The sequence below is a fragment of the Montipora capricornis genome, chromosome 4, assembly GCF_036669925.1.
Source record: "Montipora capricornis isolate CH-2021 chromosome 4, ASM3666992v2, whole genome shotgun sequence".
Classification (NCBI taxonomy): Eukaryota; Metazoa; Cnidaria; class Anthozoa; order Scleractinia; family Acroporidae; genus Montipora; species Montipora capricornis.
The window spans coordinates 8,390,385-8,412,981 of NC_090886.1; the positions used below are offsets into that span (position 1 = coordinate 8,390,385).

The following is a 22,597-nucleotide window of genomic DNA, read 5'->3' on the forward strand; positions in this document are numbered from 1 at the left end:
ATAAACGACCTTCACCTTTTCACTGTGATGAAAGCATTCGTGTTAGATGAGAACTTCCGCTTTCTGGCTCAACTTCCGGTGATTCGCTACACCTTTACGGGGAATTTTTAAAATGAAAGTTTTTACAGAAAAACTCCATAACATAAAGCGCCCTGTTTGGGGTTTCCTGGTTAGTTTCGCTCGTAGCATACTATTTTCACTTTGAAGACGTATACGTATGCTTGATTTCTCCCTTCACGATTGTGTGAACTTTATGATGGATGGACACTAAGTAAGTGTTGAAAGGTATGAATAAGTTAAAACGAACCACTCCTAACAGAACAATCTAGGGAAAGATTAACAGTTTTGACTATAATTTTTACACTGGTTTCTTTTTCTAATCTAAATATTTGGATAATTTCGAACGCAGTTTCGACGCCAGCTTAAGACATGAAATAATGAATTGAAATATGGAAGTTATAAAAGAATCGACCCAATTTAACGGGACTGAAAAAGATATGGTGAAGGTAACTGAGACTACTTTCGAATCTATTTGCAAATGCTTCGAAATATTTCAACAATTAGTGACATTAAAACCCTGAGTAAAACCCTACTAGAAGCCGCACGTTTTTGTGAGTGACTGCTTACTCAGCGGGCGTTTGTAGCTATTTTTTTTTCGCAAAAAACCACAACTCAGTATATCATGGAAAAAAAAAACCCTTAGTCACGCGTAGCCACTCATCGTTCTTCTAACTGCAAAGGTCTGGAAAATCCACATTTGCTGTTTCTTTTCACCCTCCCTTTCCTCCTCCTCCCCTTTTTTCCTTTCTCGGCCTACTTCCGCGTGGATCAAAATGGATAGACCTCGTCTTCCTGGGAACGAGGTGCGCGCGCTGCCTTCCGTTTTCTTGCAATGCCCCATACCGTGCAATTGCAACTTTGCACCACCATGGTTGGAAGACAATAGGCCATTTTACAGTTATTTGCTCAGCGACCAAGCCTATGAATGGCTGCGAGGCTGCCGGTGACCTTGCATTGATACAGACCTCACTGCTTTTATCATGTAAATTGTGTTGTTGTAACGCTAATTAGTCCATATTAACATTACAAAAGCATGAAGGTTTGTATCAAAACAGGGTCACCGGCAGCCTCGCTTCCATTGCTAGGCCTGGTAACTTAGCCACAACTGTAAAATGGTCTGTTGAAGGTTTATTATTTCTTATCCATAAAACTTTTAAAATTCAAATTCATTTTTGTCTTTGCAAAAATAATTGACAATGAAGAAAGGTAGTGCGTTTCTTCACCTTTCAATCAGTCTTTCTCTTTTTTTGTTTTTGATAGCTGTAGCTAAAGAGGATCCATACACTTTGAGGGATTCTATGGTCTTCTATGATCACAGTCAAGATTTTATAGTCGTCGGGACTGCTCGAGTAACCCTCACTCAAGTCTACCAGAAGATATGGTCAGATGGTGTTAATTGTAACCTAGCTGGATTTCAGTATTGAACTAACAATATCTGTCAAAGCAAAGCATTGTAAGTCAGCGCCGCCATGCTGGTGGACGAACATTAGCTTCTTTTGTTCGTCCACCAGAAGTCGTACATTTCTCTAGAGATGGGTTGAAAACGTCCTATAGAAGTACCCTTCAAACCCTTAATTTGCTTGAGCCTTCTACATGTAACAACAAACTCAGCGGTCGCATGAAATTGAGGCTGACAGTTATCGACTCTCTTTTGCACTTTCCCGCGCAAAGCACATGCCTGTTAGAAGCCATCATGGCCGACAACGAAGAAGTGGAAGATGTTACATCAGAGGCGAAAGTCACTAAGGTTAAACGAATCCCGCCTTAAATATTTTTGTACGAAGCGTTAAGCAGTCCTTAAATTTCAGATTTCGAGCCTCAGATGATGAATTACCGGCTTTGTTCCATGTTATTTTAGGACGCGAAGAAAGACAATGCAGAAGTCGATAATTCGAAGCAAGATAAAAAGAATGGTGGAAAGGATGGAGATGACGAGTCTAGCGACGATGAAGAGCATGAAGGTAGTTTTAGTTCGATTACTCGGCTTCTTTTGCTTTGCACGGAGGCTTAAACTGGTTCTTTGCTAGCATAATTTCTTACTATTTTGGACGCTATTCTCGGTAAACATAACCGTTATTATATTCAAATTCTTGATCATTGATATTTGCATTTTTGTGGCACACAAAGGCCTACTATCTTTGATTTATACTGCAGACCTAATTTCTGATCGTGAATTGTAGCATTTGCCGATTTTTCAGTGAAAAACTTTTTAGTCCTAGTTCACGTTCATGGCGTCTCTCCTTACCTCACAGACCAGATGGAGACTTCTGTGATCTACTGGCAACACACACACACCTAACAGTGAAGGTGACTTCCGTTTGAGTTGTCGAAACGTCAGTTACAAATTAATTGCCCTCTCAAGATTGTACTCATCCACAGGGTCAATTTTCATCAAGTCTCCTGCAAATTTATAATTTGTAACACCAAATTTAAAGTGTTGTGATAAGTTACCAGTATTTTTCATTCCAGTATTTGTCCATTTTTTTATGCTGGTCCCAATCCCCTGCATAATTCTGGCCCATCGACAAAAACAATATTTTGTCTAATAATTTTTTGACATTTGGACAAATGACAAATAAATATAAATAAATATCACCAGTGGCTGAAGATTTACAAAGCTTAAGATTCACCGTGTAGAATAACATCAGATTTTATATGTCATTGACAAAAAAAGATTCTAAAACACCCATACTCTAACAATAATTATTGCATTGTAATTCCAGAATGAGAACCAGTCATATTTCTACTATAAAATGCTGTTCACAAAAATAAACCCTTTTGTAGTTCCATTCTTGTTTCATATAGCTTTCGATCTGACACATTTTTCAAGATGCGTACATTGTGTCAATTGTCAGTTGACACTGTCTTGCATGCCCACGGACAAAACACGCTGTTTGCTGCAAAATGTCTTCCCATTGTACATAATTATTTATGTAATGATATATCGAGATATGTATCATATCGTGGCACCTGTATCGAGATAATTATGTATCGTGTCATGAGAAAATGTATCATTGCAGCCCCATTGTATCTCCATCCAATATGATTGATACTACGTAACACAACATCAGGAAGCTGCGTACTGGTGTGTTTTCTAGGAAACAGATGTCGCAATTCGCACTGCCAACAAGTCGGAGTTGCGATGTGTCGACGTAGTTGCTTTCCACAGGAGGAATTGTGACACCCGACTGATACATTCCCTTCGGTCATCACCACTGATAAGATGAATTCCGACTATTTCAAGTTGCTTAGCTATAGATTTCTAAAATACACAAGTCAAAATACAGAAACATTGCATGTAGCTGGGTTGCTGTCAAGTCGAAATGCATGCGTGTTCATACAATTTCCATTAAAAGATTTGTGTCTCGTCAGATGGTTTATTTATCAACATTCCATTAAATGAGTATTCCAATTGAAAAAAGGCATTACGATGCATATGGCGTCTACAAAAGGCAATCACTTCTCTGCCTTTTGGCTGAGATCAAGTGCCACTGTCAGACCATTGCACTTAAGAAAGGCTTATTGGAGGTTTATTGTGTTGCTGGCATGTTCTTTGGGGATTTTCTTGCTTTGGTAATTTCAATTTCCCTCTCTCCCCTCTTAGTTTGGGATAAGTATTGATTCCACATACTGATATTGTTGTGTTGTCTTTAGGTAGGTTGTGGCTTGGTTGCCATGGTAACCTTAATGTTTAGGAGATTGCTCCCATCTTCCATTGCTTTTTTTGCGACATGGACCCTCCAGTATTATTGACTTAGTGTTTTTTTGTTTCTTTGTTTTGTTTTGTGGTATCAGGACTATATGACAAGCCTGTTGTGATTGAAGGGAAAAGAGAGAGAAAAACACCTACTTTCCTAGCTAGTCAAACGCCTCCTCAGAGCATGACTGTCCCTAAAGCTCTTGTCTTTGAGGTAAGCATAATGGACTTCAAAATTATTGCAGCTGACACAAGTCTTTTATTGTTTATTTGAATAAAATTCAACTTGCCTGTTTTGAATGTGTAGGGAAAAGGCGAAACCCTAGGATCCATGGAGAGAAGTAAGTAATTTATTATGTGTAATGTCATGTTCTCACTAGTAAAATTTATCTCCACTCCTAAAGTAAAGCTAAGTAGTAAGTGAATAAGTACTGTACATGTAAGTGCGTTAAGAATAAGATTTTCAGCAGTTTTTTTAATCACAAGTATTGCAGGTTGGTACAGGGTCATACGGGTCGTGGAAAACCTGGAAAGTCATGGAATTTAAGAATTTCATTTTCCAGGCCTCCAAAGCCATGGAATTTTATGGTCGGTCGTGGAAAGTCATAGAAAATTGTAATTATAAATGGTAGGTTAATCATTGCAGTCATCAAAGCAAGTATAAAATGAAATACAAGACAAGTTTCAATCAATGAATAGGAAGTTTGGCAGACAGAGGTCATTAGTTTATTCAAATTTGAATTGAGTTACATGTTAGAAAATATCCTAAAGTAAGGATAGTTTTTAAAATTTTCCTACATGACAGCTAAACTTAAGGTGATGGAAAGCTAGAAAAGGTCATGGAAAAAGTCATGGAATTTGAAGAGTTTAAAGGATGACGAACCCTGTCATATTTTGCTTTGTCAAACCGCTAGTAACACAATACAGCGTGACAAGTTTGTGACTAAAATATGCCAAATATTTTATCTTGTTACAAAATTGCAGTGTGTTTGGCACACACTGTCTATTCAATGAAACTTAGAGTTGTATCAAAGTTAATATTCAGAATTATAAATACACTAACACTTATCCATTAAAATGCCATAAGCGTTAAATGCAGTTAAATACAATTTAACAGAGTCGACAACTAGGAGTACAGGTTTTACCTTTGCGATCAGCGGTTTGTTAGATATGGGCATGTGCCAGGATTCTTTGTGTTCTTGGTCCATAGGACGTTGTAGAAGTTTTGTTGGCGTTTTAGTCAGCTTTTTCTGAGCGTTAGTGTTTTCCTGAGCGTGGGGACTCCTTGGAGGATGTCTCCCCTCCCCTGTCCCTCCCTTTCTTTCCACTTTTTTATCAGTGTGACGGGTGCCTGCTTTCTCCCTCTGCGTGGGGGCTCATGGCTGGGTTGCCTGGATTTGCCAGCCATGGGAACGGTCTCCACCTGGGAGCTGGCTGCCAATAGTGGAAGCTCCTGGATGTCTCAGGCACCCAACCTCCACTTTGCGAGGCAGTTGTTAATCATCCATTAGTCAGACGTCAGTTAGCCATTAGTTATCGGTTAGCAATCTGTCAGAAGTCCATTAGAAATCTGTTAGAGGTTTCAAGAAAACCGTTAGTAGCATTAATGTAACCAGTAGAACAGTTAACGTTTCCTTTACTAGGTTCAAAATAGCAGCCTTTTCACTCATTCAAGGTATAATCACTTTCGGATTTGTATTGCCAGACAGAACTTATTTCCCATGTTTGCGAGTGAAGAAGTGCGACGTTTTGTCAATGTTATGTTTGCACAAACATCTGGCAAAAGAGAGCCAAGCCGTTCATAATGCTTTGTCTGTGAGAGAATAGACCATTTTACAGTTGTAGCTAGGTTACCTGGCCCAAGAATGGAAGCGAGGCTGCCGGTGACCCTGTTTTGATACAAACCTTTGTGCTTTTGTAATGTTAATGTGGACCAATTAGAATTACAACAACACAATTTACATGGTAAAAGCAGTGAGGTCTGTATCAGTACAAGGTCACTGGCAACCTCTCAGTCATTCATAGGCTAGCTCACTGGGCAAACAACTGTAAAATGGCCTATTGACGCAAGAATACATATTGATTAAAACAAATATTTAGCAGTTCAAAGCATGTGATATGTGTGAAATGGTTGTTAAAAATCAATTTTACAATTCCGGGAAAGATTTTGGTCATGCGCTACGTAACGGGTTTTTAGCAGATTCCTGTTACCAGTAAATAAATCAGTGTAATAGTACACACACGCAATTCACAGAAAATGGAAAAAAGTGATGTAGAATGTGCATCTCCGCCTTTCAAATTCGTGATACTGATAATTAGATTGATTTCCCAAATATCAGTTCTGTGAACATGGTGTCATGAATTGGGTTGACATCTCTCCTGCAGTGCATTCAATTTCCACCACATTCGATAAAATAAACCCATTTTTGGAGAAGTGTCCCAGAAAGATTCCTTTAACTGCTGGAGAACAAATGATTCTAACACATATAAAGAGCTGTTTAGTTTCTTTGCTTTTCAAAGAGGAATGCACCGCAGTTAATTTTGCGATTCCCAAAAACACAATTTTTTTTTCAACTTGGGGGAACGATGCGAAAATCATGTGAAAATGATGTGACATGTTTTGCGGCTGTCTTCATCCATTATCGAGCACTGCGATTGTTTTCAAAATAAAATTATCATTCTTTGATGAAAACGCAGCGTATACCTCTTGATGGAAAACAATTTCAAACCATTGATGACACGAATGGCTCACTCACACACAAATAAACTTAACGAAGAAGACAAGCCTGTTCAACAGCTTTTCAAGCTTTTGCTCTCTTGGTGCAACACTTCTCAAATTATAAATTTTCATCCTCACTGGGTCGTTCATGGATTATTCAAGAAAGCTGAACAATATCCAGTAAGGTGAAAATCAAAACTGTGTGCTTGGCTTTGTTGACCACTATATTGGTTTGAAGTTTAGTGTGCTGTTTTGCAAACAAGTGGTTTTTTTTGTCTATTGTGCTTTTAATACCCATCAGCGTCTTAAACTTAATGTCGTGACTAAAATTATCAAAGTTATCTTTGGTAACCATCTATTGCCTTGAAACCATCATCTAACACACGAAGCTAAAGCTTTAAATTAATCCTACTGAACCACCTATAAGTTGAACTGAGTGAAGCATTAAACTGTTCCAACTTGTTTTACCAAAAAAGTTAGGACAGGCCATCAGCTGTCTGTTAAATGTGTGTTACCAAGCCGTTAGCTATTCGTTAGCATTCCATTAGTTAGCCGTTAGTTTTGTCCGTTTAGTGGTAAAAACGTTAGATTACATGTACAGTGTATGTTTTTCTATGTGACATACTTGATGGAGACAGAATGCCAAGTACAACCAAATGTGTACTATGTACATCAATGCATTGCTGGAAAGTGGAATTGAGACTTATCTTAGCAAAGTTTTCCTCCTCTTTTATCAGCGAATTATGAGCTGGGTAAATCAACTGCTGTGGAACTCAAGCCACTCCATAAGCTTTTATTTGGCAGAGAGGGACGGGTAAGTTTAACATTAAAAGCAGTTCAACCAATTCATTCCTCAGGTTCCCACAACACCCCCAGTTGACAAGTAATATTGTCTGGCCAGGTCACCGTTTGGGGCTAAAAACAACTAAAAATTAAGGTTTAATAGCCTGATGTGCAGCAATGATACAAAGTATGTAATCCAGCCTTACATAGTGCAAGGTACTAAGTTAAAATACTAAAAAATAACTACATGTACTTTAACCCATTGACTCCCAGGGGTTCCCCATTGACGAGTATCATCGTCTGGCGTTAGAGTAAAATACTAAGTCAGGCCGGTTTCTGCCGGTTTCGACGTCAAAGGGTTAATTGGACTCCATAATTTTTGTTTGTCCAACTCTAATTTCATCTAATTCTGTGAACTTGTAGTTTTAAACCCATTGACTCCTCAATTGCACAAGGGCACATTGCAATTACATGTTTATCACATAAAGGGCACAATTATTGAGAGAAGCCTGTTCACTAATTCTGCAACAAATGACAATCAACTTAATACGCTTTCATTTGGTTAAAGTTCAATTCAATAAATCTTTGCTGTCAACAGAATAGTGCTTAAAATGTATTTTATATGTGTGAAGAAAAGCAGTTTCATCAGAGTCAGAATCCAAAAGAAGATTCTCTTGTAACTTCCCTTGCTCTGCTCTGTAATCAACTGTGCCCTCATGACTAAGAAAAATGTCCCCTGTCTCAGCCAATCAGCATTCAGTAATTTTCCCCTGTATGTGATGAAAATTCTTAGCGGAGCTCCATGCACCTTCTTACATGCGTAGAGTACCATGGGTTAGAGCTCATCAAGGTGACCATACTCCAGCTAGTTTACAGTGTTCATCTTTGATATTGGACATCCATGTTATGGTCAGTTGACACCTGTTAAAACAAGTTATCCACTGACCAGGTACTCAGGGTTGTCGTTAAGCTCTGGCTGCCAGTGAAATTCGCTGGCTGAGTCTGAGGCGATCGCTGGCTGGATTTTGGCTGGCGATCGTCCTGTACAGCTGTTCCATATGAAAAGGGAAACTAACGATTCTTAGGTGAATCACTTACTATCATTTGATATCAAACATCTTGACAAACTGAAAAGATTTGAATCAAATAATTTCCAACTACATCAAGTTTTGGTAGCTCTATGAGAAGTAAACCTATTCAAATGAAATATTGTTTTGAGCATTTGTTTACCGTATTCTATTTCTGTTCTTCCTTTACCATAATTTTGTTTTTGCAAGGCTAGGTAGCCCTATAATCAAGGCATTGCTAAAGATTGTGAACAAGATGTCTTAACCAGGTCTCCAGTACACGTTGTTGCTTTTTGTATCAAAGAGGCCTCAGATTGCACCAGGGTGCACCAAATCAAATTCCGAATTTTCCCATGGAGACCCCCCAACAGGAGAGGGCCACCCCCTCTCCTGGCATGCAATTTTCTTAGCTACAACTCTTGGTACTGGGTTTCGATTGCATCACAAGCTCAAGCCAGGTTAACTTATTGTAAGAACAAATACATGTAACCTGGGAGCTCCACCTTTAGGCTTGGCTAAATCTAGCATATTACAATGTATGTTTCCCTTGAAAAGCTCAGTGGGAAGAAAGTAGCTTCATCTTTTTTTTTTTACTTGTCTTTCTTTAGGCACCTGAGATTAAAAAGAATATTAGAAAATTTAATGGTTTTGGTTTTGAGAAGGTGAGTCCTGACATTTCAGTAATTTTCTGCCTCTAATGTCTCCTGCAAATCATTGGATTAAGCCTTAAAATATTTCTTTGTAACTAAACAGGATTCAAAAGAATATGAAGCAAAAAAATTCAATGTGGAAAGGTGAATACTTTGCATTTATCTTTTTCTGATTTTTAATTAATCTTCTCCAGAATACTTAACACATTGACCCTCACCAGTTGATGAGTAAAATTGTCTGGGGTTAGGCAGATGAAAATCTGTTAAGTCTCACTTCCTGGAAGCAATGGGTGAAATAGAAAAGCTTCTTTGAGCAGGGTACAGAAACAAGGGTTGATAGAGCAACAAACAACTGACCAGTGTAGTTGGCGGAGAACCAGAAAATGTTTGGCAGGGCTGCGATGTGATTGGTTAGGAGGAATGAGGTACCTTACACATGTGTCCATGGGAACCTACAAGACGTCACCACCAAAGGCACTACTTCTCCGAATTAATCAGTACAATATACTGTAGCAACCTGTTAAAACAGAGGAGGGAAAGAACACTTAAGAACTACAGGTATAATGGCATGTTCTCATATCCAACAAGAAAGTAAATGGGAATGCAACCACCAAGGATTCCTTCAAAGTTGCTAGGCAGTCTTGCTTCCAGGCACTCACAGGGGCAATGACTGATCAGCACATGTATTTTCTTGATTCTAACTTAATTTGCCTTAATTTTATTTAGTCTAGTTAAATGCAATTATTGCATAACTAAGTTATGTTACATTGACGTTACATTAGCGTTGTATTGGATTGTGTGAGCATTGCGTTTAACATGGTCTTTTAGCATTGTATTGGTGTTATTTTTAGCATTGCGTTTGCATTGCATTGATTCGTGTCTCCTCAGTCCCAACAGTCATCCTTATGATACAGTGCCGCTCGGAGATAAGCGAACAACGCAGACGCAAAATGAACGCACGCGATACGCGTATACGCGGTTTTTTTGACGCGTCTAAAATTGCGTATCGTATACGCGTCTGTGCCTTTGTTATTCATAACCATAATTTTGCTTTTCCAGTATTGTTTGCAAAACAAAAGAATAAATTGCGTGACTGCCGACAAGTCGAAAATTTGCATACGGTTTGTTGCTTTGATTACTGTCAATTTCGATCCGCAAATGCCGCCGATGAAAGCATCCACAGGGCATTATTTCGAAGTTTAATACCCTTTACATACAGCAAAGGTCTCGAGAGACGAGCGAAATTAAATCAGCAAATTATGACCCGAAAAACCGAAGACATGATTTTTTTCAGTGTTTGCCGTGACGGGGTATTTACAGTCACTTCACGGTGACTTTTTGCCGACGCGTGCAAAGTCCAATAATTCCTTGTAGAAAAATCAACTAAATTCGATTGGCATATCATAGAAAGTTTTTAAAAAATCTTTTCTTTGTACTGAGAGCATTTCACCGTTTGAATCAGTGAATTATGTCCCGAATCACATCACGATGGCCTCTCGCCGGCGCGTGCCCAAAATTAACCCGATAATTTTCCTTGCAGAAAAATCAAATAAATGTGATCAGCGCATCATTGAGCCTTTGAAGAAAAAAATTGTGTCTGAAGTGAAAGCATTGTACCCGTCGAAATCAGGAAATCTTACCCAACAGGACCGGAGATGTGGATATTACATGAATTAAAATCGTATTGTCACGTGCTGGCAAAAGTGTGTGATTTCACTGTCGGGCTGAAAATCATTTTTTACTGCTGAATTTACAACAAAGCAACTCAAGCTGCAAAATTCTCAGCCTTAAATGATGACTTTCTGTACAAAACTGCTAATGATGAGCCCTTTGCTAAAGAGTTGTGTTGTTAAGTTTAACGAGTGACAGACGCAACGGCCTTGGACCCGAAAGATGTTTGTATTTTTTCACCTATCGGTGAGCGTCACGCTTTACTTACACTGTAAGTACTCACATCCAAAACGACAGAAGGAGTTAAATACGCAACTTTAAATGATGAATGGCTGTACAAAACTGCTAATGACGAGCCCTTTGCTTACGAGTAGTGTTTTTTAATTTACGACTAAACGTATGCACCGGCACGAAGTTTGTTTTGATAATATCGCTCTCAACGCCTTCATGTAAATTTCGATGTTAAAAACGTTCTTGTGTGCAGTTTGTCGCTAGGTTTATATTTCTCCAGAAGCAAACTTGATGAATTTTTTTTTTCTGGCTTTGAAACACAAATATCCAGCCAGAAGGACTTTGCGCCATTCGAATAAGCATATGGTGAGATTTCTTGCGCACCGACCAGAGAACACGCAAATTATTTTCACTTTCACCACACCGCAAACGACTGAGACAAGGCGACAAAAGAAAGACAAAAGGAGAGCTCATAAATACTAATGAGCCTTTTTGCGTATGTGTTGACGCGCAACCGCGTTTTTTTTACGCGTTTACGCGTTTTACGTATGCGCGTTTTTTGCGTATATTTTGGTTCGCTTATCTCCGAGCTGCACTGTATCTGCAGTGCATGTGATCAGCGGCTTGATTGCTAGGGTTTGTCTTGTAGCAACGGTCAACGTTCTTCCCATCTTGCTTTCATAATAGCAGTAGTTGGCACTGAATTATCTTTCAGTATGACTGTTGTTGTTGCGGGTGTCTCTCTTCCTGCCTCTCCTATTGGGTGCAGGGGCTTGTGGCTCGGTTGTGGATCATACTGCCGGGCATGTAGGTGGTTCCATCCAGGAGGGGTTGGGTTGCTGGCCGACATTTGCGCTGTGCTAGTGCACCTGTACTCCACTTGCGACAAACCTTGGTAAGTCATGTTTGAGTTTTTCTCTTTCTTTCCCAGGTTTACTAATGATGGTTTAAAAAGGCTTTGTGAGATTTTTGACCTAGAGAAAAAAGGAAAACGGGTATGTTTTATAAGTGTTACTGTATGAGGCAAACTAACTTAAAAACCAATATTTGACTAGAGGTGAAGTTTCCTGTGGATAAAAAGCATTTGTGGTAATGACCACTCCTTTTCAAGGCTTTTCAGGGGCTAATTTAGGGGGCGTTCGATTGACCCTATTCCAGAATAGGAATACACATATGTGGCGTGATGATTAAAACGGTATGCTTGGTGCGTTTCGAAGCAGCAAGGATAACAAAAACATGTTTAAAATAGCATTTTAGCAGATGTTTGACAATTTTAATGTGAATCTCCGTAAAAACGAAGGATTTTTAACTTGTATTCCATGTATTCCTATTCCGGAATACGGTCAATCAAACCCTTGGTAAGGAGTCAAATCATTGATTACCTGCATGTAATCAGTGTTGTAAGAGTGAATATGATATTACATTTGTACATGTAAGCAGATAGAGAATGCAAGAAACAAAGCAAACAGTACTAGGGCTTCATCTTTAATCTGTTTCTGGCATTTGTGGCCAGTGGAAGTTCCAAAACTGTGAGTGCACAGAAAGTAATGGGTCATTGCTTGTGTTGCATTGCATTAACTGTTTGTTATTCTAATGTGCATGTATTGCACTGTACAATTAAAAGTTCAGCTAGTGGTCAAAGCCAGGCCCTGATTCCAAGATGGGGTCCCAAGTTACATATAGAACAACTTTTGCCAGAACAGGCTGTTCTTTTGGCAAAGTTCAATGATTGGCTTATCTCCAGGAGCTACATACTGTTTATTATTTATTTATATATTTATTTATTATTTTTTTGTCCCAGAAAAAAGAAATTAAGATACACGTACAAATATGAACTATCAAAAAATGAGAAGATAGAAAAGAAAATAATTAAAGAAACTACTAAGCTCAAACTAGGCCTCCCCAAGTAAAACATCCAGCTTTCGTTGACTTTCAGGTTGGTGACAAATTATTCTGAACATTTAGTTATTTAACAGGTTGAAGTATAAAGTAATGAACAGAAATTCACAAAATTAAAAACAATTTAAAGTTACAAGTTGTTAAGGTTTTGAAATATTTATAAAGTAGTGAAAGTAAAATTACAAGGTGAAAACAATTTGACACTGGAAGAACACAATACCTACATGTAAGATTCACAATAGGTGTTGAAAGAGAATGTCTTAAGCCTGCCACACACTTGAGGAAAGAGCTGAGCAAAGTGCCTCGCGAGGCGGTTTGCTCAGCCGTTTTTTTTTAACGTGTGCGGGGAAATTGTGATGAGAAATTCGCCTCGCGAGGCCGTGAGGATAAAATCAAACATGTTTGATATTTTTGGCCTCGCGAGACAAATTCCTCAATGTGTACGACCATCGTGAGAATCGAGCTGCGCTTGGTTTAATCAAGCATCCAATAAAAATACATGGCATACACATGTGAAACCAGCGGTTCAAGATGGTGTCGGAGGAAGAAATTCCGATGTCACTGAAGTCACGTGAGAATGCCATGTATTTTAATTGGATGCTTCATTGACCAAGCTCAACTCGATTCTCACGATGGCCGCACACAATGAGGAATTTGCCTCGCGAGGCCAAAAATATCAAACGTGTGTGATTTTTTCCTCACAGCCTCGCAAGGTCAATTTCTCACCAAAAGTTCCCCGCACATGGTGAGATAATGACTGAGCAAACCGCCTCACAAGGCAGTTTGCTCAGCTCTTTCCTCACCGTGTGCGGCGGGCTTTAAGTGCTGTCTTGTCCTGTACAGTAGGACATTGCATAGCCTTTGGGCACACATTACTTTTATCAATTAGGTTTAGCCAAAAGAAAAGTTTGTTGGCAAGTTCTTGTTTCACCTACACATTTATACATGTACAAAATTTCATAATCTTTTTAGAGTGATCTTCAGGAAAAAGTTATGGATTTTCTTATGTCACCAAAGTCTTCTGGCAGAGTGAGTATCAAAAAGCTCCTGAGTTTTGTGCAAATTTTCCCCAGTGGCCCTCTTTTTAAAGCAACCATAATATGACTGCTCGAAATTACTTGTATGTTAAGTTTTTTATACAATGTGTGATGCACACTGCTTATAAATGTGGTATTCTCTTATTAGGCTGTTCACCGACCTCGATTTTCTCATTAGGTGGTCAAGATTTTGTGACTACAATGTGTGAAATACTGCCATCTTTCTTCATGCAAATCTACCAAATGTGTAGGGAGTGAGGATGAAAAATTGGAAGACTGTAAGATCTCGTCAGTGGCTTTTGTTCAAGGGACATAGCAGTTAATTCTACTCCAATTTAAAGTGCCTAGTGGAAATGGACCAATCAACAAATTGTTGCATTTGTTAGTGCAAAGGGAATCCTCAATGAGATATTAAATTATGCTTTTCCAATCTCCCTCCCTTTTTTGCTGCCTACCTATTTTCCCCAGGGTATGCACACTATTGCAAACAAAGATGGCATCAGTTTGCCTTGGCCTTCAATCTTGTTGACCAACATAATGGGAAAATAAGGGACTGTAAACAGCCCGAATTTCCTCTGATTCTAACTCCGAATTTTGCTTTTTGCAACAATAAAAACTAATGTGTTAATTAATGTCATTTCAGCCTGCTCCTCAACCAAAGGCAAAGAAAAGTGAAAGTAAAAAAAGGAAAAGATCAAGTAAAAAAGGTTTGAATAATATTTATATGGCAGTAATTACTACTGTCACAGTGTCATTGATGCAATGTTTGTGGAATAAAGAGAGTTGTAACAGGTTGGTGCAAGAAACAAAGTTGAAAAGAAGAGTTCGACTTTGAACTCAGTGTTGCTTGTTGATAGGGAACAACTAAGATGTAAATTGCCAACTGAATGTGCACAAACAATGTCATGCATAATTATGTAGATGCATCTGGCATTTGTTGTTCATTGCCATAATTTTGGTGTATGTGTTATTGCATTCAAAGACAGGTCTGATCACATTGCATTCAAAGACAAGTCTGATGACAAGAAATGCCTGATCACATTTTGGAAACTCTTCCCATAGTGTTTGTTCTTAGATTATCCACTTGACGTCTTAATTATTGTTACTTGAGGAGTATTCTGTTTTAATAAAAATGTTTTTCTTGTTTATGCAGATACGTCCAAAAGTAAAAAGTCAACAAAGGTAGAGTTCTATCTGTTGCAATTTATTTACAAAGGTGCTGCACTATTCGAAAATGAACCTTTTCTAATAATTATCATGCTATAGTATCAAGCCACTTTACTTGCAAATTCTTGAACATTGCAATGCATGCTATGCAATGGTGTCTCATTGTAAGGATGGTAACTTTCTTTTGTTTGGTACTGTGCAAGGCTGCTGCCTAACGGTCGCCTGCTCGCCTGCGAGCGCAGGCGACCAAATTTCTGAACAAGTAGCTTGAACGGGCGCCTTACTTGATTCATCCTCACTTTCTCATAAATTTAATCCCAGCTGGAATTAATTAATTCAGGGCTCTTGAAAAAATGACTCGGGCTACTAACTTTTAATGTTAGAAGCCCGAAGGTCTGCCGGAAGATTTTCTTAGGCAGCAGCCTTGCTCTAAGTACATGTTATACATGTACATGTAAACTGTTGCTCGTAACTAAACTTTTAATAACATTTAACATTTAAGGTCGTAAGTGAAGAAGAAGAAGAAGAAGAAAGAGATGAAGATGATGACGATGATGACGATGACGATGATGATGAAAAAGAAATAGAGGAAGAAGAAGTAAGTTGCATGCATTTTAATGATCATTGGAACATTAATCCTCGAAGGAAAGAGTATTGCATGTGTAAACTAGCAGAAATTAGTGAGCTTTTACACTTGTGTCAGAGGACTTTACTCTGTGAATGTTGGTAGTACATGTAGGGCTTTGAAGCAGGCACATGTGAGGGGGTATGGATGTACACATAAATATATCTCACTGAAGAAGCAGGAAAGGAAAAAAAAAAACAAAAAACAAAATGCACTATCCATTTGGACAAATGACTTTTTTCACTTTCCCAAGTTCTTAAAATACACGTAATACCTCTTACATGCTTAATGGAAATGCAGTTTGCCTAAGCCAGTAACAGCAGTCCATAGTAACTTTAAGTCTGTGTCTGTGCCATTTTCCAGCTGGGGTAAAGAAAAGAACAATGGAAGCTTGATAACCAAATGACTACGGAGGCCAATAAATTGTACAATGTACATGGTCACAAGTCCAGTATCCTTGTATTTTCACTTTCTCAAATGCAGAAATAGGACATTTGCATCATGCAAGTACTGGAATCCTTTACGTTTTGCTTATCTCATGCTACTTAGAGCTATTGCTATCTCTACCCTGCCGAGAATACAAAATTGAATTTGGAAAAGAAAACAAACTGAATTCTGGTAGTTGTAGTCAAATGATGCTATCATGAAAGTTGCCTTCATGTATTGCTTAGCCTGGACAACTGGACCTGTTTTCTTTCCTGCCCTCATAGACTTCATGATTGGCCAAGAGATCAATGCCATGGACAAATTAATATGTACTCTGGATTTTGCCCCAAAACAATTACTTGGAAGTACAACGCTGTGTAGTCAATATATTATTCAACAAGAGGTATACTCCATTGAAGCGAATGCAAGTACATCCACAACGTTAAGAGGGTCCCTGTAGATTTTCAAAGGATGCCCATAGAAGCAACTGATGTGATTGGTTTTTTTCTTTCTTAGCCCCCAAAGAAGATAAAGAAGACAGTAACGACACCAAAAAAGACAGAACCATCACCAAAGAAAGGAAAAGAAACAAAGGCCGTGAAAGAAAAAACAAAAGAAAAGGACAAGAGTAAAGCGAAGTCAAAGGTTAAGAAAACGGATGACAAGACAAAAGCTTCCAAAAAGAAGGAACCTGTAGCTGTTAAGATAACACCACTGAAAAAAACATCTGCAAAGAAGACCCCTAAAAAAGGTTTGTGTCACTAAGACTTGTCTTGCTGCATGTACATGTATGTTATTAATGAAAGAACCCCAGAAGAATGGCTTGTCATGATGAAAAACGTGACACAAGTGGTGGTTGTGTGGCACAGTGTTCAGGGTGCTTTTCTTGAATAGTAAAGAAACTTTGAGGAGCTCGAGATTCTTAACACATGTTGAAAATGTTAAGGCTAAATAGACTTGAAGTCTACAAAATTCTGATATCATGCACAATGGAATAGGCCATTTCCGAGCTCATGTCTGCCTCCTCTTCAAAGCGAGTCTAAGTGCGAAGTTTTTGTTATGAAAATTAGTTTCCATTCATATTTAAAGTAGAACTAATTACCATCACAAAAACTTCGCACTTAGACTCGCTTTGAAGAGGAGGCAGACATGAACTCGCTCGCTCGCTCGCTCACTCACTCACTCACTCGCTCACTCACTCACTCGCTCACTCACTCACTCACTCACTCATACATGTAGGGAAAGCCAAAGATCTTTATGAAAATACTCAACAGTTTTAAGCATTTTTGCTATAGTTTTTTCGTGTTTCTCAAAAATGGCATGAGCTTTTTCCTGGCTTCTCCAATGATCCTTTCTTCGTTAATTTAGGAAAACCAGCTCCCGAAGATGATTCATCCGATGAGGAACCACTGGCCAAGAAGGCAAAGAAAGATGCACCAACGGTAAGAAATGGTTGTCATTTTTAAGGGAGAAAAGGCTCTGCATCAAGCTTTTAAGGACGGTGCGTACTAATTCAAAGGTATTTTTGCGTGGTTTACTGACTATGCGGGAAAAGCAGATCTTAACAAGTGTGATTGAAATTCAAAAAGAAAATTGGGGGCAACCACGCATTTTTCGAAGATAATTAATCAGCAATATTCGTAAGAAGCTTTAAAATACAAAGCAATGTATGGCGTTCTTTTCCAAATTAAAGCTTGATTATCGCTGAAAAATGGGTGGTTACCCCCAATTTTCGTTTTGAATACCACTGGCTAAGTTCTGCTTTCTCCACATAGTTTTGAACCGCACAAGAATATCCCTGTATTAGTAAGCACCAGCCATTGAAAATCCGAAAATCCGAGTATCTCGAGATGCGCAGAACGAATGCGCAATAACAATAGTAGGCATCGTCCTTTAATAAGAGGTGGCAGCGGGCAAAACAAGATGGCTATTTTACGTGAATTTACCCTTACCATTTCCAGAGAAGCATGCCCCTGGATCTCTCTATAAGCCCACATATGCTGTGCTTCTCACCTATTTGCACACTTACTGAAAACCTTGCTGTGGTTTGAAACGATCTTAAATTGGTGAGCAAGGTAACCTTGGGGTTAGATTCCTTAGAGAGTCCTGCTGGATGTGCACGTCCACAACAATATGATGGCAGGCGTGGTAACCCCCCTGCCCGTTCCACCCCTGCTCGTGCCACAGTCCACCACCTCGCTACTGTAACACTGACGAGACAGTCAGTGGAATACTTATCAATCCATACTTACCATTGAGAGGGTTGCGTGAAAGCAAAATTCATGAATTGAAACAACAAGCAATTACGCTACATTAGATCGGCAAAGTTGACTATAGGAACTACTGCACGTCACAAGGGGTCTCCCCACAGCCTTAGCGCGTGACAATGCTGGCCGACAATGCTTAAATTGTAACTTTGCTGACATTTCGTTTACCCCGTTGAAGTAATGATTTGTGGCAAAGGGATCGGAATGACAAAATTGTTACAATCAACACAGTGTTTTGTCTCACTCTGTATTTTTCATCCTCTTGTGACCTGCGATTAAAGTGCACCTACGGTAAACTCAAATATTTTTCGTCTACAATAATATTCTACCTACCAAAAGCAAACATTTTATACCATAGCCTCCCACGCATACGTTCTCAGGGATTCGTCACGCGTTCCTCTCCCACAAACATCTGCTGAAACGAAAAACCACTTCCGTTCTTGGATTACGGACCAATCAGAGGCCGTTTTCCAGTTTTGGGTAAATTCGTGTTGTGTATGGCATTCTTTCGTAGCATGTGACTGGCTAAGCACAACACAATTGGTCAATGCTGAATGGTTTGTTTAAATACTGGTCAAACAGCCGTTGAAGGGAAGTGAATTTTCGTTTCAGCAGACGTTCCTGCGGGAGGAAAGCGTGACAAAGCCCAAAAGAATGTCTGCGTGGGAGGCTAGCTTTAACATTCTTACCTCAAAATGTCGCATTTTATCTGCCTCGCTAGACGCTTAAAGTTATCAAAACGGGCAGTAATTTGGACGACTGTGATGTTAGAGGCATGGGTCTATTCTCGATTTTATGTCACAAGCTGCTTTGCAATGCAAACGTTCTTTGAAAACAGGAAATCATTGCAGTTTGTGACGGAAATCGAGAATATACCGATGCCTCTCACGTCACGGTCATTTTTCCAAATTATTGCAAAGACTCGTGTTTAGAATATTGGGAGTTTTGATGACTCTTCAGTGCTTTTTGTGTTGTGCTTAAACTGCAGAATAGTGACCTTGAGAAAATAGTGCAGGATCTTTTAGATGGTGCAGACCTTGAAAAAGTCACGATGAAGAGTGTTTGCAAACAGGCAAGTAGAATCCAAATCTATTGGTTTTAGGCATGGTTAAGACGTACATGGGTCGAAAGAAAATGGTCAGTGCATGCCTCATCCACTAAGCTGGTTTAAAAGCAGCTTAATAACAAAGATATTTTTTATAGCTTAATTATCTTTACATATTTCTTTGATCGTGAGCTGGCGGTATCCTGAGAATCCTGCAATTTGATTGGTTGCGGGAGCGGGCAGAATTTTTCCCAGTTCTCGACCACAGTCACGGTAACCGAGGACACTAAAAGTGAAGAGCAAAGCTGCGAATTGAGTGGACGAAGTTTAATTTGTCCAACTTCGTTGACTGTTGAAAGCAAAACTGCACAAAATGTTAAAAAAAAAAAATCCTCATTCATTTTATTGTACTTTTGTTGATAAGACAATGTATAAAATAAAATTATGACTTTCCCAGTTTTTCCTCCTAGTTTCTCCTACCCTCTACTAGAATTTAGAAATAAGTAAAAACGTTATTCACCGGCATAGGTCGGTCCGTATAAGGAAAACTGTGCCCTCGGTCCCGAGTACGGCACTCGGCCTGCGACCTCAGGCCGTATTCGAGATCTCGGTGAGTTTTTCCCTATACGGACCTCCCGGCTGGTGAATACCATATATATTTCCTGCTCTTCTTCTTTGTCCATCTTTAGGTTTATGACATGTTCCCAGATCATGACCTTACACCTAGGAAGGATTTTATCAAAGAAACTGTTAGGAAGGTAATCAGTTCCCTTTAATTTACTAAACACTTGAATTGAGTTGCAGAGACCACAACTTTTTCGTCATTGATGATGGACAGATGACACCCACATGAGAGTAGCATGGGCCCCCCTTCATTACAATGAAGTACCGATAAGATTGATGGGGGACATGTACTCTATGCAGATTATTGTTTCAGCTGTCTCAATGCACCTCATTTTAGGGCCTAGAAGCTTGGGTCACTTTCAATCCAGCAGCAATATTATAGTCTGGAGGTCCCTTGAAGGTGGTTCTCTTTTGACTGACCCAACCAGTCGTACAGTACCAAAACGTCCCCTTCCATTTGACCGAACTGTTGCTCCCAGCTCAGTCACGTGAATCCTTGCTAGATTCAGAACCTTGCGTCCTTCCCGATCTCCTTTTTTTTACACACGTATACACCTATTCCTCTGTGCTGCTATTCCCATGTCTCAAGTGTTTCTTTTCTGTTCTGCAGGTGATAGCTTGAACACCAACCAAACAACTGGTCATGAAGTCAAGACGTTTCAACATTTCCTCAATCCGCTTTGTTTTTTAAACTCTCCCTCTCTCTCTTTCTCTCTCTTTTTCTCACTCATTTTATTATCCACCAACTTGACGATTTATAATATGTTTTAAAGGAGTGAACCTCTGTTAGTGTAGTTTTTGTAAAGTGTAAGTTACATAGAAGTCATTTTTTAGATCCAGTTTTAGGCACATTATTTTAACAAGACACTCCATAGGTTTTTAAAAATATCACACTGAATGTATTTCTGTTAAGTAATAAGTGATAATAATTGATACTGCTACCAAATTATCTTCGTGTAACTTATCAAATACATTATTTTATCTAATTAGATGTTCTTGTGTGTTATATCGTGGAGTATTTGTACAGGCTCTCCAGTATTTTTGGGGGCCCGTTGAGTGATTCAAAATGCAAAGAATGAGTACAAATGCACCTTGATACTACACACCAAAACATAAGAAACGATTTATTATCCAACTTGGTTCGAAAACAGAATCTACGGAGAAAGAACTTCTTTCGGGAAAGTGTGGCAGTTCGTGTTTGATGCGGACGGCGAAAAAATGTGATTGGTTCTGCACCTATACAAATAACCAGATACACAATATCACTGGTTAGTTGTACTCGTCTACAGCGTTTCCTGTTCAGTAATTTACGGACTTGGAAAATAAATTCTTACACTGCGTGACAAGTTTTGGTATCCGATGCAAGAAAGTTCTTGAACAATCCCAAGTACTGCAATCGACTGTACATGTTACTACCACATCGCTTGATTAAGTGACATTAAGGAGCAGGAGTTCTGTATATCTTTGTAGCATGGCAAGCCATTGCATAAAGATTGGACACCCATTATCAGACTTCAAAACTAAATCTAATATTTTTGCCTTGATTGCTACCCTGTTTCCAACTTACAAAAAAGCCAATCTAGCATTATTGCACTTACAGATCGAGTATCGAAGTTTATATCAATTGCCCCTAATACGAAAGTCATACAAGTAGCTCTGACTCATGTTGGTAGTATCTGAAACAGTTTTGAGAAAGTTCCAAGAAATTACTGCAACGCAGTGTAACATTTATAAGTTAGTTGGTCATTTACGCATCACATGCTCATTCTTTTGTGCTGGAAGAGTGTGCATATAGATTAAGACTTATCTTCAAGTGGCAGGATTTAAGAAACATCTTTTAAATTTGTTTCCCTTTTTCTTGGTTTTTTTTTTTTAGCTTTTCAGTACTAATGGTCCTGGTTTGCTCTTTGAATGCCCTAGAACAGTTTCTAATTACGTGTTAGAGTAATTAATTTTTATGATTACTCTGAGTTCGTTTCTATACTGAAGAACTGATTTCCTTCCAAGAATTTTTCATTGTATTTTCTTCCAGTCAAAGGCGAAGGCAAGACAAGTAGTAATATATATTATCAAGTTTGATTTCTGTTTCGCTGAGCACTGAATGTGTTACGATTTGAGCGCTTGATTGGAGGACAATCATGTTGTGATAGGAAGTACATAATTGGCAGTTAATTTTACTGGTATAAATTATTCAGTCGAGATATTTTCTTTACATTGCAGTCATCATTTTATTCGCAGAAAGCGTTCGTGTAGGAGGTAGCCAACCTTTTTTTGTTTCGTTTTAATTTAATAAAAGTTCTAATACTGAGTGACATTTTGTACCCTGTGGTTACCTGTCAGTTTCACCAGTGTGCCCCTAAACGTGGTGCTCATTGTTCTTGTGATGTTGGACTCTGGCGTCGCCATTCGATCTCAGGTTCCAGATGTGAGAAAATTGAGTGTGAATACGGCTTTTTAAAAGCACAAAGATGCGTTATGGCCTTTGGTAAATGCGAATCATTTTTCAATCAACCCTGGAAGCATACAAAGCACTGAAAATTTGCAAAAGCAAAAAGAGCTTGAGGGCAATCATTCCATAACACTTAACAAAACATTGAACTTTTCCTATTTCATAGAGGAATTCGGAGGA

The 22,597-nt window shown here is 38.9% G+C and overlaps 1 protein-coding gene across 1 annotated transcript; it reads left to right on the forward strand.

Annotated features, from left to right (window-relative positions):
- The first annotated feature begins 1,663 nt into the window (after window positions 1-1,663).
- Window positions 1,664-22,280, forward strand: LOC138045460 (protein DEK-like). The gene is made up of 17 exons (XM_068891973.1): window positions 1,664-1,807; window positions 1,919-2,021; window positions 3,856-3,971; window positions 4,065-4,098; window positions 7,214-7,290; window positions 8,935-8,988; window positions 9,080-9,120; window positions 11,810-11,873; window positions 13,750-13,806; window positions 14,458-14,521; window positions 14,968-14,996; window positions 15,484-15,579; window positions 16,549-16,783; window positions 17,401-17,474; window positions 19,288-19,371; window positions 20,034-20,102; window positions 20,579-22,280. Exons 1-17 carry the CDS (start codon window positions 1,679-1,681, stop codon window positions 20,588-20,590), a joined length of 1,338 nt encoding a protein of 445 aa, XP_068748074.1. The 5' UTR covers window positions 1,664-1,678; the 3' UTR covers window positions 20,591-22,280.
- The last annotated feature ends 317 nt before the right edge of the window (window positions 22,281-22,597 follow it).